Below are 13554 nucleotides of genomic sequence, written 5' to 3'. Positions count from 1 at the left end.
TCTGACCCTACCATCCGAATGTCGCAGCAGAAATCGAGACTCATCAGACCAAGCAACGTTTTTCCAATCTTCTACTGTCCAATTTCGATGAGCTTGTACAAATTGTAGCCTCAGTTTCCTGTTCTTAGCTGAAAGGAGTGGTACCCGGTGTGGTCTTCTGCTGCTGTAGCCCATCTGCCTCAAAGTTCGACGCACTGTGCGTTCAGAGATGCTCTTAGGCCTACCTTGGTTGTAACGGGTGGCGATTTGAGTCACTGTTGCCTTTCTATCAGCTCGAACCAGTCTGCCCATTCTCCTCTGACCTCTGGCATCAACAAGGCATTTCCGCCCACAGAACTGCCGCTCACTGGATTTTTTTTCTTTTTCGGACCATTCTCTGTAAACCCTAGAGATGGTTGTGCGTGAAAATCCCAGTAGATCAGCAGTTTCTGAAATACTCAGACCAGCCCTTCTGGCACCAACAACCATGCCACGTTCAAAGGCACTCAAATCACCTTTCTTCCCCATACTGATGCTCGGTTTGAACTGCAGGAGATTGTCTTGACCATGTCTACATGCCTAAATGCACTGAGTTGCCGCCATGTGATTGGCTGATTAGAAATTAAGTGTTAACAAGAAGTTGGACAGGTGTACCTAATAAAGTGGCCAGTGAGTGTACACTAAGGGCGCATTCAGATGACGGTATAAATCAGACCACAATATCACAGAAAATATCATTTTCTAATGTTAAGTTATACAAAGAACATTTGCCATGATAGTAATACCCCTTTATAAAGCCAGGAGGTAGTAAAGCTCAATGGATGCTTGTTCCTCTAAGAACATGTTTCCATATCACCTATCTAGTGGTTTTAGCAGTTTGAGGGTCAGATGTGGTGATCGACTCCCTTTAAATAGGACCTGTCGTGTGTCATAAATCTGTGATATTTGTATGTGATGTAAATGTCGCTGTTCTCCTGAATCCGGCGCGGTTTTTCTTTTATTTCTGCGCCTCTCCTTTCCTGAGATACGGCCTCCTCTTCCTTGTATATAAATCTAGTCTTGTTGTACAAGTGGGTGTGGTCCTTAACTTGTGGCTCACGCCCAGTTGGTTAACAAAACTACATTTCTATACAGGGAAGAAAAGGTCATATCTCTGGAATGGAAAGACACAGGATCAGAAGAAAAACAACTCCGGATTCAGGAGAACAGTGGCATTTACGCCAAGAAATTTTTTTTATAGATTTTCCTCAAATAACAGATTTTATTAAAAAGAATACATAATTTAAATTTTTTTTTGTAACTTTGATTGTTGTCTTGGATTAATGAAAAAAACAACTGGATTAAAGTTATGTAAGTATTTATTACAAAACAAAGTGCATATATGGGGAAAAAGTGCAGCTGGTAGGAGGCCAAATCTAAATGCTGCATTATCTCTCCTAATATTATTGTCCTTCAGCATCTACAGCCAGAGATATAAGGGGGGTGAGGTTGATTGTTGGGGACATAAGCCCCATTTCATGGGATTTTCTCTTTTTACACTTTCTTTACCAGGTCAGAGTGTGAACCGTTCACGAAACATCAATTCCCTTGACTCCTTCCAGGTCTACTGTGTAGTAACAAGTGGAGGGCGGAATATGAGGTGCAAAAACAACTTCCATATTCCGTAAAATCCCTCCTGTATGGGGTGGAGGCGCCGTCATCTGTGTCCGGGAGACCATAAGCCTCATCAATAGCTGGTTGGACCAGGAGATGCCCAGTGCCGGCTGGACTTTTTTATCCTGTAGCCTGTACAAAAAAATAAAAAATAAATGGTCTGAACTGCAATCCCATTCACTTGTGACATTCTGCAACGTGACATCGGCATATAGAAATCTTTGGCCACTTGATCAACGTTGCGGCCATGGTCACCATGCAGATTATACAAATTCATCACCGATTACTCATGGAAATGAAATTGTTAAATCGGGATACAATTAATCACCAGTATGGGGGGGGGGGGGACCAACGGCATCCCCAATCCTCTCAATGCTGCACGGCCAGGAGGAAACAAATGGAGCAGGTGATCGTGCATGCACCACAGTGCCCCCAAATCAAACACCACGGCACTGACGTATGTAGGAAGTCTTACCCCAAATTACTCAGCACTGAGTCCATCTCCTTCATGGTGTCCGTCACCTGGTGAACAGGAGTAGAGATTTTATTATATGAAATAAGGCCCATGACTACCCCCAGTTCTACTGGACCATACCTAGATCGGGACTAGACCACCAATGGTCATGTATTAAAAGGAAAACTTCTATAACAGTCTGCATTCCGGGGCTATAGTTTGATTAGGTTCAGTAAGACAACAGCTGATCCGAAATATGGACTGATTAAGGCCGTACTGAGACGCCGGCCGCAAGGACGTTTGAGAACATCATCACAAAGTCAGCAGCTGCACAGAGGTGGCTGGACTCTTCATAGAGAAGGCAGAAATGGTTTAATACCACCTCTGCCTTCCTCATTGCCATATACACACACTGAAAGAGCATTGCTTATAGGAACCGCACTTCCTCCTTCTCCCGTCCCTGCAATGTGTTTCCTGAAGGTCGAGAGGGAGCAGGAGCTGCCAGGTCACCAGTAAGGGCAGAAGGCTGAAATTCTACTGTACCCGAGTCCAGGTTACAGGGGAAAACGGCTATTAAAAAAAAATTGTGATGTTGAAATGTCAACTTTTTGGGGGAAACACAATGTGTGAAGTAAGAAAAAGCAATAAAAACAAAGAAAAAAAAAAATCCTCCACCAGTCTCATCCTCTGAAAAAAAAAAAATATACGCAAGATATATAAAAATAATTGAAAGAGGAATGCGATTTGGAACGGATTTGAGTAGGTTTGTGCACTTTAAAAAAAAAAATGTGGAAAAAAACGTATTTCCTTTTTTGGCTTTCCGTACTGATATTGCCAAAAATATAACCTAAAAAAATTAAGCCCCGCGAATCAATGAGAAACCGGCTACAATTATTTTGATTAAAAGAGAAAAAAATAAAATAAAATGAGCTGCTCGGTCCCGTCCTGGTGAGATGGGGAGCCATTGTCACACCTGATTGATGCAGAATACAGGGGCCGTGAAGCTGCTGCTCAGATGATGGAGTTTGGCACCGAGCGACTGCAGATGTTTTGCTTTAAGGGCGGCATCTTTGGCTGTAAATTCACAACGGAACAAGGCAGCGATGGAATCTATGACGATCAGGCGGACCTGACCACGGCGGAGCAGGATGGGAAGCTTTTTAGTGATGCAGTCAGTAAGAATGTCCTAAAAGACAAAGAAGAAACAAGTGAATTGAGGAAGATTTCTTAAAAGTTTTGCTAAGAAAAATCGGAGCGCTCTTATTGGAACCAATCACAAAAAATGGGACTGTATGGAAAAACAAAACGTGCCTAAACACTAACAGGCAGGTAACTACAACTTACCTGCCTGTTGTGCTCGGCGCCTTTCTTTTCTGGCACAATGCGATCACAGACCGCTCCTGCCAGGGATTCCGCTGCCTCTGCTGACGCGACGGGGCCGGACTTCCAAGGTCATTCTGATTGACGGCCGGCTCCCCCAGTTAGGCAGCGGAGATCCTGCTGTCAATCAGAATGACCCCAGAGGTCCCACCCTGTCCACAGAGCGGACCGGAAAAGAAGCCTCCGCTCTGTAGACATGACGTTAGTAAAGGCTCTGAATCCTCGACGGGAGCATCTGTGATCGCTTTGTGCCGGGGAAGAACGGTGCCATGCACAACAGGCTGGTAAGTTGCAATTACCTGTCTGTTAGCGCTTAGGTACTTTTTTTTTTTTCTATAAAGCCCTGGATATCCCCTTTAAGCATATAAGAAAGTTGCAGAACCCCTTGAGTCCATTTTAGCACCTAGCCGAAAATATAGTGGCTTGTGAAAGTATTCACTCCCTAGGAATTTTTCATGTTTTGCTAAGTCATAACCTGGAATTTCAGTTTTTTGAGGATTTGCATCAGTTCATGTAAAGAACATACCGTATATACTCGAGTATAAGCCGACCCGAGTATAAGCCGACCCCCCTAATTTTGCAACAAAAAACTGGGAAAACTTATTGACTCGAGTATAAGCCTAGGGTGGGAAATGCAGCAGCTAGCGGTATATGTCAAAAATAAAAATAGATACCAATAAAAGTAAAATTAATTGAGACATCAGTAGGTTAAGTGTTTTTGAATATCCATATTGAATCAGGAGCCCCATATAATGCTCCATGCAGTTCTTTATGGCCCCATAGATGCCCCATATAATGCTCCATGCAGTTATAGCCCCATAGATGCCCCATATAATGCTCCATGCGGTTATGGCCCCATAGATGCCCCATACAATGCTCCATGCGGTTATGGCCCCATAGATGCTCCATATAATGCTCCATGCAGTTATGGCCCCATAGATGCCCCATATAATGCTCCATGCAGTTATGGCCCCATAGATGCCCCATATAATGCTCCATACAGTTATGGCCCCATAGATGCCCCATATGATGCTCCATGCAGTTATGGCCCCATAGATGCCCCATATAATGCTCCATGCAGTTATAGCCCCATAGATGCCCCATATAATGCTCCATGCGGTTATGGCCCCATAGATGCCCCATACAATGCTCCATGCAGTTATGGCCCCATAGATGCCCCATATAATGCTCCATGCAGTTATGGCCCCATAGATGCCCCATATAATGCTCCATGCAGTTATAGCCCCATAGATGCCCCATATAATGCTCCATGCGGTTATGGCCCCATAGATGCCCCATACAATGCTCCATGCAGTTATGGCCCCATAGATGCCCCATATAATGCTCCATGCAGTTATGGCCCCATAGATGCCCCATATAATGCTCCATGCAGTTATGGCCCCATAGATGCCCCATATAATGCTCCATACAGTTATGGCCCCATAGATGCCCCATATGATGCTCCATGCAGTTATGGCCCCATATAATGCTCCATACATTTATGGCCCCATATAATGCTCCTTGCAGTTATGGCCCCATATAATGCCCCATATAATGCTCCATGCAGTTATGGCCCCATATAATGCTCCATACAGTTATGGCCCCATATAATGCTCCATGCAGTTATGGCCCCCATATAATGCTCCATACAGTTATGGCCCCATAGATGCCCCATATAATGCTCCATGCAGTTCTTTATGGCCCCATAGACGCTCCATATAGCATTGTGCCACATGTAATGCTGCTGCTGCTGCAATAAAAAAAAAAATTAAAAATCACACACTCACCTCTCATCGCTGCCCGCTGCTCCTCAGCGTCCCGTCTCTCCGCACTGACTGTTCAGGCAGAGGGTGGCGAGCACACTAATACGTCATCGCGCCCTCTGACCTGCACAGCCACTGCAAGAGGACGCGGAAGACGGAGCGGCGCCCGGCGAATGGAACGCGGACAGTTGAATATGAAATACTCACCTGATCCCAGCGCTCCTGACGCTGTCCCTGCCTGTCCCATGGTACAGCAGCTTCTTCCTGTAATGAGCGGTCACCTGTATCGCTCATTACAGTAATGAATATGCGGCTCCGCCCCTATGGCAGTGGAGTCCATATTCATTACTTTAATGAGCGGTACCACATGACCGCTGAATAGAGGAAGAGCTGCAGCGAGGGAGACCATGGGACAGCGTTAGGAGCGCCGGGAACAGGTATGCGACTGTCCTCTCTCCCCCTCACCCGCCGACCCCCACTGCCGACCATGACTCGAGTATAAGCCGAGAGGGGCACTTTCAGCCCAAAAATTTGGGCTGAAAATCTCGGCTTATACTCGAGTATATACGGTACCTACAACTGTGAACATTTGGTTTTCTTTTTATTGTGAAGCAAACAATTAATAGGACAAAATAACTGAAAACTTCAGTGAGCATAACTATACATCCCCCTAAAGTCAGTGATTTGTGGAAACTCTTTTTGCGCCATTAACAGCTGCAAGTCACTTTGAATAAGTCTCTATGAGCTTTCCACATCTTGCCACTGTGATATTTGCCCATTCCTCAAGGCCAAACTGCTCCAGCTACTTCCAAGTTAGATGGTTTCCTCAGGTGAACAGCAATCTTCACATCTGACCACAGATTTTCAATTGAATCAAGGTCTGGGCTTTTACTAGGCCACTCCAAAACATTTACACATTTCTCCTTAAACCATTCGATTGTTGCTTTTGCAGTAGGCTGTGGGTCATCGTCTTGTTGAAAGGTGAACCTCCGTTCCAGTCTCAAATCACTGACAAACAGGATTTGCCCAAGAATATCCCTGGATTTTGCATCATCCATCTTCCCCTCTACTTGGACTATTTTCCATGTCCTGACACCCGAAAAACATCCCCACAGAATGATGCTGCCACCATCATGTTTCACTGTGGGGATGGTGTTCTTGGGGAGATAAGCTTTGTTGGTTTGGCACCAGACATAGCGTTTACCTTGGTGGCCAAAAAGTTCAATTTTGGTCTCTGCCCACAGCACCTTCCTCCCTACATTTGGGGAGTCTCTCACATGTCTTTCATCTGCTCACTCTTCTATTAAGGTTACCTCTATGGGGTGTATAGCTAATTGTGGTTGTATGGTCAGATACTCCAGTCTCTGCTTGGGAACTCTGCAGCTCTTTAAGGCTTACATTTGGTCTCTGTGCTGCCTCTCTGATTAATGCCCTCTTCGCTCGGTTTGAGAGTTTTGGTGGGTGGCCCACTCTTTGCAGTTTTCTTGTGATACCATGTTCTTTCCATTTGATGATAATGGACTTGATGGTGCTGCAGGGGATCGTCAGGGATTGGATTATTTTTTGTATAACCCAACCCTGATTTGTACTTCTCAACAACATTGTCCCTGACTTGTTTGGACTTGGTCTTCATGGTGTTGTTTGAAGATCTCCTTAGTCTTCATGGTGTTGTCTGGAGATTTCTTTGGTCTTCATGGCGTTTAGAGATCTCCTTGGTCTACATGGTGTTGTCTGGAGATCTCCTTGGTCTTCATGGTGGTGCTTGGTTAGTGATGCCTCTTGCTGAACGGTGATGCAGCCTCTGTGGCAAAAGTAGTGAATACATATGCACATGCCAATTTTTAGTTATTTGAGCCCATAAATTTAATTTATGCCCATATATTTCTTACGTCACAAATTTAAGATTATTTAGTGCTGATGAATCACAAACGAATTGGATTAGAAAAATATTTAAACACAGATTGTAATGTAACAATATAGGTAAAAAGCCAAGGGTAAGGGGGTGTAAATACTTTTGCAAGCCACTGTATACGTTGGGTATTTTTCCTGGTGTTCACTTTCTACAGTTCCCACAGGCCCCTATTCACCAAACAGAGGTCAAAAATGGCTTCTTTTGGCCTCTGCCTGGCAGGTTTCCATCTGGTACGCACAGGAAAGTATGAGCCAATATGGTGGACAGACATCCTGCCTGTGGTCACTGTGGAGCACAAACCCCCTCAGAAGATCCAAGGTGCCACTTACTATATCCGCCGTGTGCTCGATATAGATGCCGTCTCCAAAGCGGATGTTGCGGATGACGTCAGTCGGGACGTCCGACCTCAGCTTGTGCTGGGATTTAATCAACTGCTGCAATCTCTTGCTTGGAAAGGCGTCTTCGGTGCAGATGTACACAGCCCCTGAACATTACATATGTGTTATACACAGAGCGCAGAGAGGGGCCCCTATATAAGATCTGTTCTATAGGTACCTGCTCCAAGACCGCCGTAGTCTGCAGAGTACTGCACGGACAGACACAGCTGTAGAGCTATCTGGGTCTTCCCTGCGGAGCTCTCCCCAGCGAGTTCTGTTATGCCGACTATCGGGATCCCCCCTCGAAGGAAGCGATTCAGGAGGCTGCAGCCGAGGCTCAGCCTCTGGTGCTGGGAAGGGAAAGTGGCTGTGTCCTTGTATAACTGCAATGCTGGGAGTCGTAGGAAGAGGATTAGTAAGTGATCATCACATCAAACAAGTGTTTCTATTATACTTTTCCTCTAATTGTTCCACTCCTGGAATTGGCTTACAAATACTGATGTAAAATACTGACCACATACTGCTAGTGTGAACGTGGCCTACGACTCTATTCACTCAGTATATTTGTGTCACTCTGGATAAAAAAACTGATACACCGGGTAAAGGCCAATTTCATGCGTCAGACAGGGGTCTCCTAAGGTCATGGGTCTCCTGACCCACAACCCAGCAGCCACATATATTCCGATGAGGCTGTGAATTTGGGTCAGGACACCCGCAACCAGTCCGGATCTAGCGGCTCGTACTCGGACATCTGTGAGATGCGTGACACGTAGACTCGAAGAACGCTGAGATCGTGCACGACTTCTATCACTGAAGCTTTACCGGAAAGTATCTCTTTGTAAACTTCCTGATCCAATCTGACCAAAAACAGTTGCAGTGTAAAGTATGGGGGACAGCACGAACCTTGGATCAGACAGTTGTACTTTAGATGCACTGCAGTTTAGAGCTTTCACCTGTAATTGTCTTTTTATCCTTTTCCAAAGTAACAGCCGCTGCTTTCTGTAAGTCCTGGATATCTGGAATGGACAGATGAGTGATCCTCTGCAGATCCACAACGGAGTAAGTCAAAATGTCTCCGACGGATTTTAGATTTGCTGTAAAGAAAAAAAAAAAAAAGCTAAATTAATTAGGTTTATAAAAGTATCAAGCAACGAATCACAGGGTCTGTGTCACTGCACCCAGGTGAGGGCGACTATAAAAGTTTGGTTAAAGGACTTTTCTTCACTTATGAAGTTATTTGTTTTTGGAGGGGGGATGAAATGTATAAATAGTCCTGCCTAAGCGTGCATTCACACAACTGTATCTTACAGTTCCCAGCTTGAACAAGGATCTCATGACCTGAACTGACAGTCCCAGAGGCAGAAGGAAGGAGAGCTGGGGTCGGGCCAAATATGGACCGTGAAAGGCGGTCAAGTTACTATGTGTCCATATGTGAAATAAAGCTCCTACCCTGATGAAGAGCTGCGGCGACTTGAGGATCCAAATCCAAATGTTCCCAGTCCATGACCCCAAGAAAGGCACTGTGAAAACACAATAGGGGAATGTGATAGTGCCCAAATATCCGGTATCTACCATAGCCCCGCACCCCCAGCGAGACCTGCGCCTCCGCATGGCTGTGCATTAGTTATTGCTGCCGAGTACAGCCGCAGCCGAGGTTTGGATTGTAAAATCTGCAGAGTCAATGCCTGGTGCCGATTTTACCACTTTCATAGTAGACAGCTAAAATCCACAGTGAATTCCTCCAGAAATGATTGTTAGCCTAAAATAAATGTATTTAGATTAAAAATAGATTTTTAGATTTTCGTACCCTAGTTATCAAAATGCAGAGCAACCAATCACAGTGCAGGTTTCATTTCTCCATGGCATTTTAACTCCTTTCCTTCTCTAAGATTCACTTTGAGGTCCTGAAGCAAGTGTGGGTGTACTGTGCAGGTGTACAGTGAGGGAGTACAGTGTAGGTGTACAGCGAGAGTGTACTGTGCGGGTGTACAGCGAGAGTGTACTGTGCGGGTGTACAGCGAGAGTGTACTGTGCGGGTGTACAGCGAGAGTGTACTGTGCGGGTGTACAGCGAGAGTGTACTGTGCGGGTGTACAGCGAGAGTGTACTGTGCGGGTGTACAGCGAGAGTGTACTGTGCGGGTGTACAGCGAGAGTGTACTGTGCGGGTGTACAGCGAGAGTGTACTGTGCGGGTGTACAGCGAGAGTGTACTGTGCGGGTGTACAGCGAGAGTGTACTGTGCGGGTGTACAGCGAGAGTGTACTGTGCGGGTGTACAGCGAGAGTGTACTGTGCGGGTGTACAGCGAGAGTGTACTGTGCGGGTGTACAGCGAGAGTGTACTGTGCGGGTGTACAGCGAGAGTGTACTGTGCGGGTGTACAGCGAGAGTGTACTGTGCGGGTGTACAGCGAGAGTGTACTGTGCGGGTGTACAGCGAGAGTGTACTGTGCGGGTGTACAGCGAGAGTGTACTGTGCGGGTGTACAGCGAGAGTGTACTGTGCGGGTGTACAGCGAGAGTGTACTGTGCGGGTGTACAGCGAGAGTGTACTGTGCGGGTGTACAGCGAGAGTGTACTGTGCGGGTGTACAGCGAGAGTGTACTGTGCGGGTGTACAGCGAGAGTGTACTGTGCGGGTGTACAGCGAGAGTGTACTGTGCGGGTGTACAGCGAGAGTGTACTGTGCGGGTGTACAGCGAGAGTGTACTGTGCGGGTGTACAGCGAGAGTGTACTGTGCGGGTGTACAGCGAGAGTGTACTGTGCGGGTGTACAGCGAGAGTGTACTGTGCGGGTGTACAGCGAGAGTGTACTGTGCGGGTGTACAGCGAGAGTGTACTGTGCGGGTGTACAGCGAGAGTGTACTGTGCGGGTGTACAGCGAGAGTGTACTGTGCGGGTGTACAGCGAGAGTGTACTGTGCGGGTGTACAGCGAGAGTGTACTGTGCGGGTGTACAGCGAGAGTGTACTGTGCGGGTGTACAGCGAGAGTGTACTGTGCGGGTGTACAGCGAGAGTGTACTGTGCGGGTGTACAGCGAGAGTGTACTGTGCGGGTGTACAGCGAGAGTGTACTGTGCGGGTGTACAGCGAGAGTGTACTGTGCGGGTGTACAGCGAGAGTGTACTGTGCGGGTGTACAGCGAGAGTGTACTGTGCGGGTGTACAGCGAGAGTGTACTGTGCGGGTGTACAGCGAGAGTGTACTGTGCGGGTGTACAGCGAGAGTGTACTGTGCGGGTGTACAGCGAGAGTGTACTGTGCGGGTGTACAGCGAGAGTGTACTGTGCGGGTGTACAGCGAGAGTGTACTGTGCGGGTGTACAGCGAGAGTGTACTGTGCGGGTGTACAGTGAGGGTGTACAGTGCGGGTGTACAGTGAGGGTGTACAGTGAGGGAGTACTGTGTAGGTGTACAGTGAGAGTGTACAGTGAGGGAGTACTGTGTAAGTGTACAGTGAGGGTGTACAGTGAGGGAGTACTGTGTAGGTGTACTGTGAGGGTGTACTGTGAGTGTACAGTGAGGGAGTACTGTGCAGGTGTACAGTGAGTGTACTGTGCGGGTGTACAGTGAGGGAGTACAGTGAGGGAGTACTGTGCGGGTGTACAGTGAGAGTGTACAGTGAGAGTGTACAGTGAGAGAGTACTGTGTAGGTGTACAGTGAGTGTACTGTGCGGGTGTACAGTGAGGGAGTACTGTGTAGGTGTACAGTGAGAGTGTACTGTACGGGTGTACAGTGAGGGTGTACAGTGAGGGTGTACAGTGAGGGAGTACTGTGTAGGTGTACAGTGAGAGTGTACTGTGAGGGTGTACTGTGAGTGTACAGTGAGGGAGTACTGTGCAGGTGTACAGTGAGTGTACTGTGCGGGTGTACAGTGAGGGAGTACAGTGAGGGAGTACTGTGCGGGTGTACAGTGAGAGTGTACAGTGAGAGTACTGTGTAGGTGTACAGTGAGGGTGCACTGTGCGGGTGTACAGTGAGGGAGTACTGTGAGGGAGTACAGTGAGGGAGTACAGTGAGGGAGTACAGTGAGGGAGTACTGTGCGGGTGGACAGTGAGGGAGTACCGTGTAGGTGTACAGTGAGAGTGTACTGTACAGGTGTACAGTGAGAGTGTACAGTGAGAGTGTACAGTGAGAGTGTACAGTGAGAGTGTACTGTGAGGGAGTACTGTGAGGGAGTACAGTGAGGGAGTACCGTGTAGGTGTACAGTGAGAGTGTACTGTGAGGGAGTACTGTGAGGGAGTACAGTGAGGGAGTACAGTGAGGGAGTACAGTGAGGGAGTACTGTACGGGTGTAATGTGCGGGTGTACAGTGAGAGTGTACTGTGAGGGTGTACAGTGCAGGTGTACAGCGAGGGAGTACTGTGTAGGTGTACAGTGAGAGTGTACAGTGAGGGTGTACAGTGAGGGAGTACTGTGCGGGTGTACAGTGAGGGAGTACCGTGTAGGTGTACAGTGAGAGTGTACTGTACAGGTGTAATGTGCGGGTGTACAGTGAGTGTACAGTGAGAGTGTACTGTGAGGGTGTACAGTGAGGGAGTACAGTGAGGGAGTACAGTGAGGGAGTACCGTGTAGGTGTACAGTGAGAGTGTACTGTGAGGGAGTACTGTGAGGGAGTACAGTGAGGGAGTACAGTGAGGGAGTACTGTACGGGTGTAATGTGCGGGTGTACAGTGAGAGTGTACTGTGAGGGTGTACAGTGCAGGTGTACAGCGAGGGAGTACTGTGTAGGTGTACAGTGAGAGTGTACTGTACAGGTGTAATGTGTGGGTGTACAGTGAGAGTGTACAGTGAGGGTGTACTGTGAGGGTGTACTGTGAGGGTGTACTGTGAGGGAGTACCGTGTAGGTGTACAGTGAGAGTGTACTGTGAGGGAGTACAGTGAGGGAGTACAGTGAGGGAGTACAGTGAGGGAGTACTGTACGGGTGTAATGTGCGGGTGTACAGTGAGAGTGTACTGTGAGGGTGTACAGTGCAGGTGTACAGCGAGGGAGTACTGTGTAGGTGTACAGTGAGAGTGTACTGTACAGGTGTAATGTGTGGGTGTACAGTGAGAGTGTACAGTGAGGGTGTACTGTGAGGGTGTACTGTGAGGGTGTACTGTGAGGGAGTACCGTGTAGGTGTACAGTGAGAGTGTACTGTGAGGGAGTACTGTGAGGGAGTACAGTGAGGGAGTACAGTGAGGGAGTACAGTGAGGGAGTACAGTGAGGGAGTACCGTGTAGGTGTACAGTGAGAGTGTACTGTGAGGGAGTACAGTGAGGGAGTACAGCGAGGGAGTACAGCGAGGGAGTACTTGTGCAGGTGTACAGTGAGGGAGTACCGTGTAGGTGTACTTGTGCGGGCGTACTGTGAGAGTGTACAGTGAGGGCACACTATGTGTATTGTGCGGGCGTAAAGTGTGGGTGTAGTGAAGGTGTACAGTGTAGTGCGGGAGCAGTGGGGGTGTACTCCTAGGATATGGAGATCTTCACTATTTACTGCAATACTAAAGCATTATATAGTTAAAGGGATCGTAGGCTCAAGTCCGCCAGGACTAAAAAATGAGGTAAAAAAATAAAAAGTTTTTAAAAATATTACAACACAAAAAGAAGAAAAACAAACAATAGGAAGTTGTGATGAATGAGGACCAATCACATAACAAAAACAAATCGCATCCAATCAGGATCCAGATTCATTTCTCAGTGCAGAAAGTTACAAAGTTAAAAGGAGTGATTTAATTGGTCGATAAAGCCCCTGTCCTACTCAGGAACATCAGAATGTACCACATTACCTTACCAAGCAAAGGGACACCGCTTGTGCAAATGGCGGGACTTGCCCACCAATGGCGGAACAGACAAACAAAGTTATCTCTCCAATCACAGAACAATGGCTCGTCACGTGATTAGCCGCACCCCACAGTATTCACCATCGCATTGGCTGCAAGTATTATTTTTTTCTATCAACCAATTTCACGTGATACATTACCGTGTATCCAATTGGTCTCAATAGGTTGTCAACTGAGATCCTGTGATTGGTCCTTTTAGTTAACCAATTTAATG

The 13554-nt window shown here is 47.2% G+C and overlaps 1 protein-coding gene across 5 annotated transcripts; it reads right to left on the bottom strand.

Annotated features, from left to right (window-relative positions):
* Positions 1-1319: 1319 nt before the first annotated feature.
* On the bottom strand, positions 1320-13502 carry XRCC3 (X-ray repair cross complementing 3). 5 transcript variants are annotated; one of them, XM_077266695.1, is made up of 8 exons: positions 13481-13502; positions 8968-9038; positions 8472-8612; positions 7697-7909; positions 7471-7625; positions 3060-3272; positions 2108-2154; positions 1320-1764 (listed from the first exon to the last, which is right to left on the bottom strand). In XM_077266695.1, exons 2-8 carry the CDS (start codon positions 9020-9022, stop codon positions 1548-1550), a joined length of 1041 nt encoding a protein of 346 aa, XP_077122810.1. In that variant the 5' UTR covers positions 9023-9038; positions 13481-13502; the 3' UTR covers positions 1320-1547. The 5 variants fall into 5 exon arrangements, with proteins under 5 accessions (XP_077122810.1, XP_077122784.1, XP_077122793.1 ...); XM_077266669.1 differs by lacking the exon at positions 13481-13502 and adding an exon at positions 13292-13421; XM_077266678.1 differs by lacking the exon at positions 13481-13502 and adding an exon at positions 13287-13332.
* Positions 13503-13554: the final 52 nt, after the last annotated feature.

This window comes from Ranitomeya variabilis, chromosome 1 (genome assembly GCF_051348905.1).
Source record: "Ranitomeya variabilis isolate aRanVar5 chromosome 1, aRanVar5.hap1, whole genome shotgun sequence".
Lineage (NCBI taxonomy): Eukaryota > Metazoa > Chordata > Amphibia > Anura > Dendrobatidae > Ranitomeya > Ranitomeya variabilis.
The sequence above is the reverse complement of the archived record's forward strand: the minus strand, read 5'-3'. Positions and strand labels throughout refer to the sequence as shown.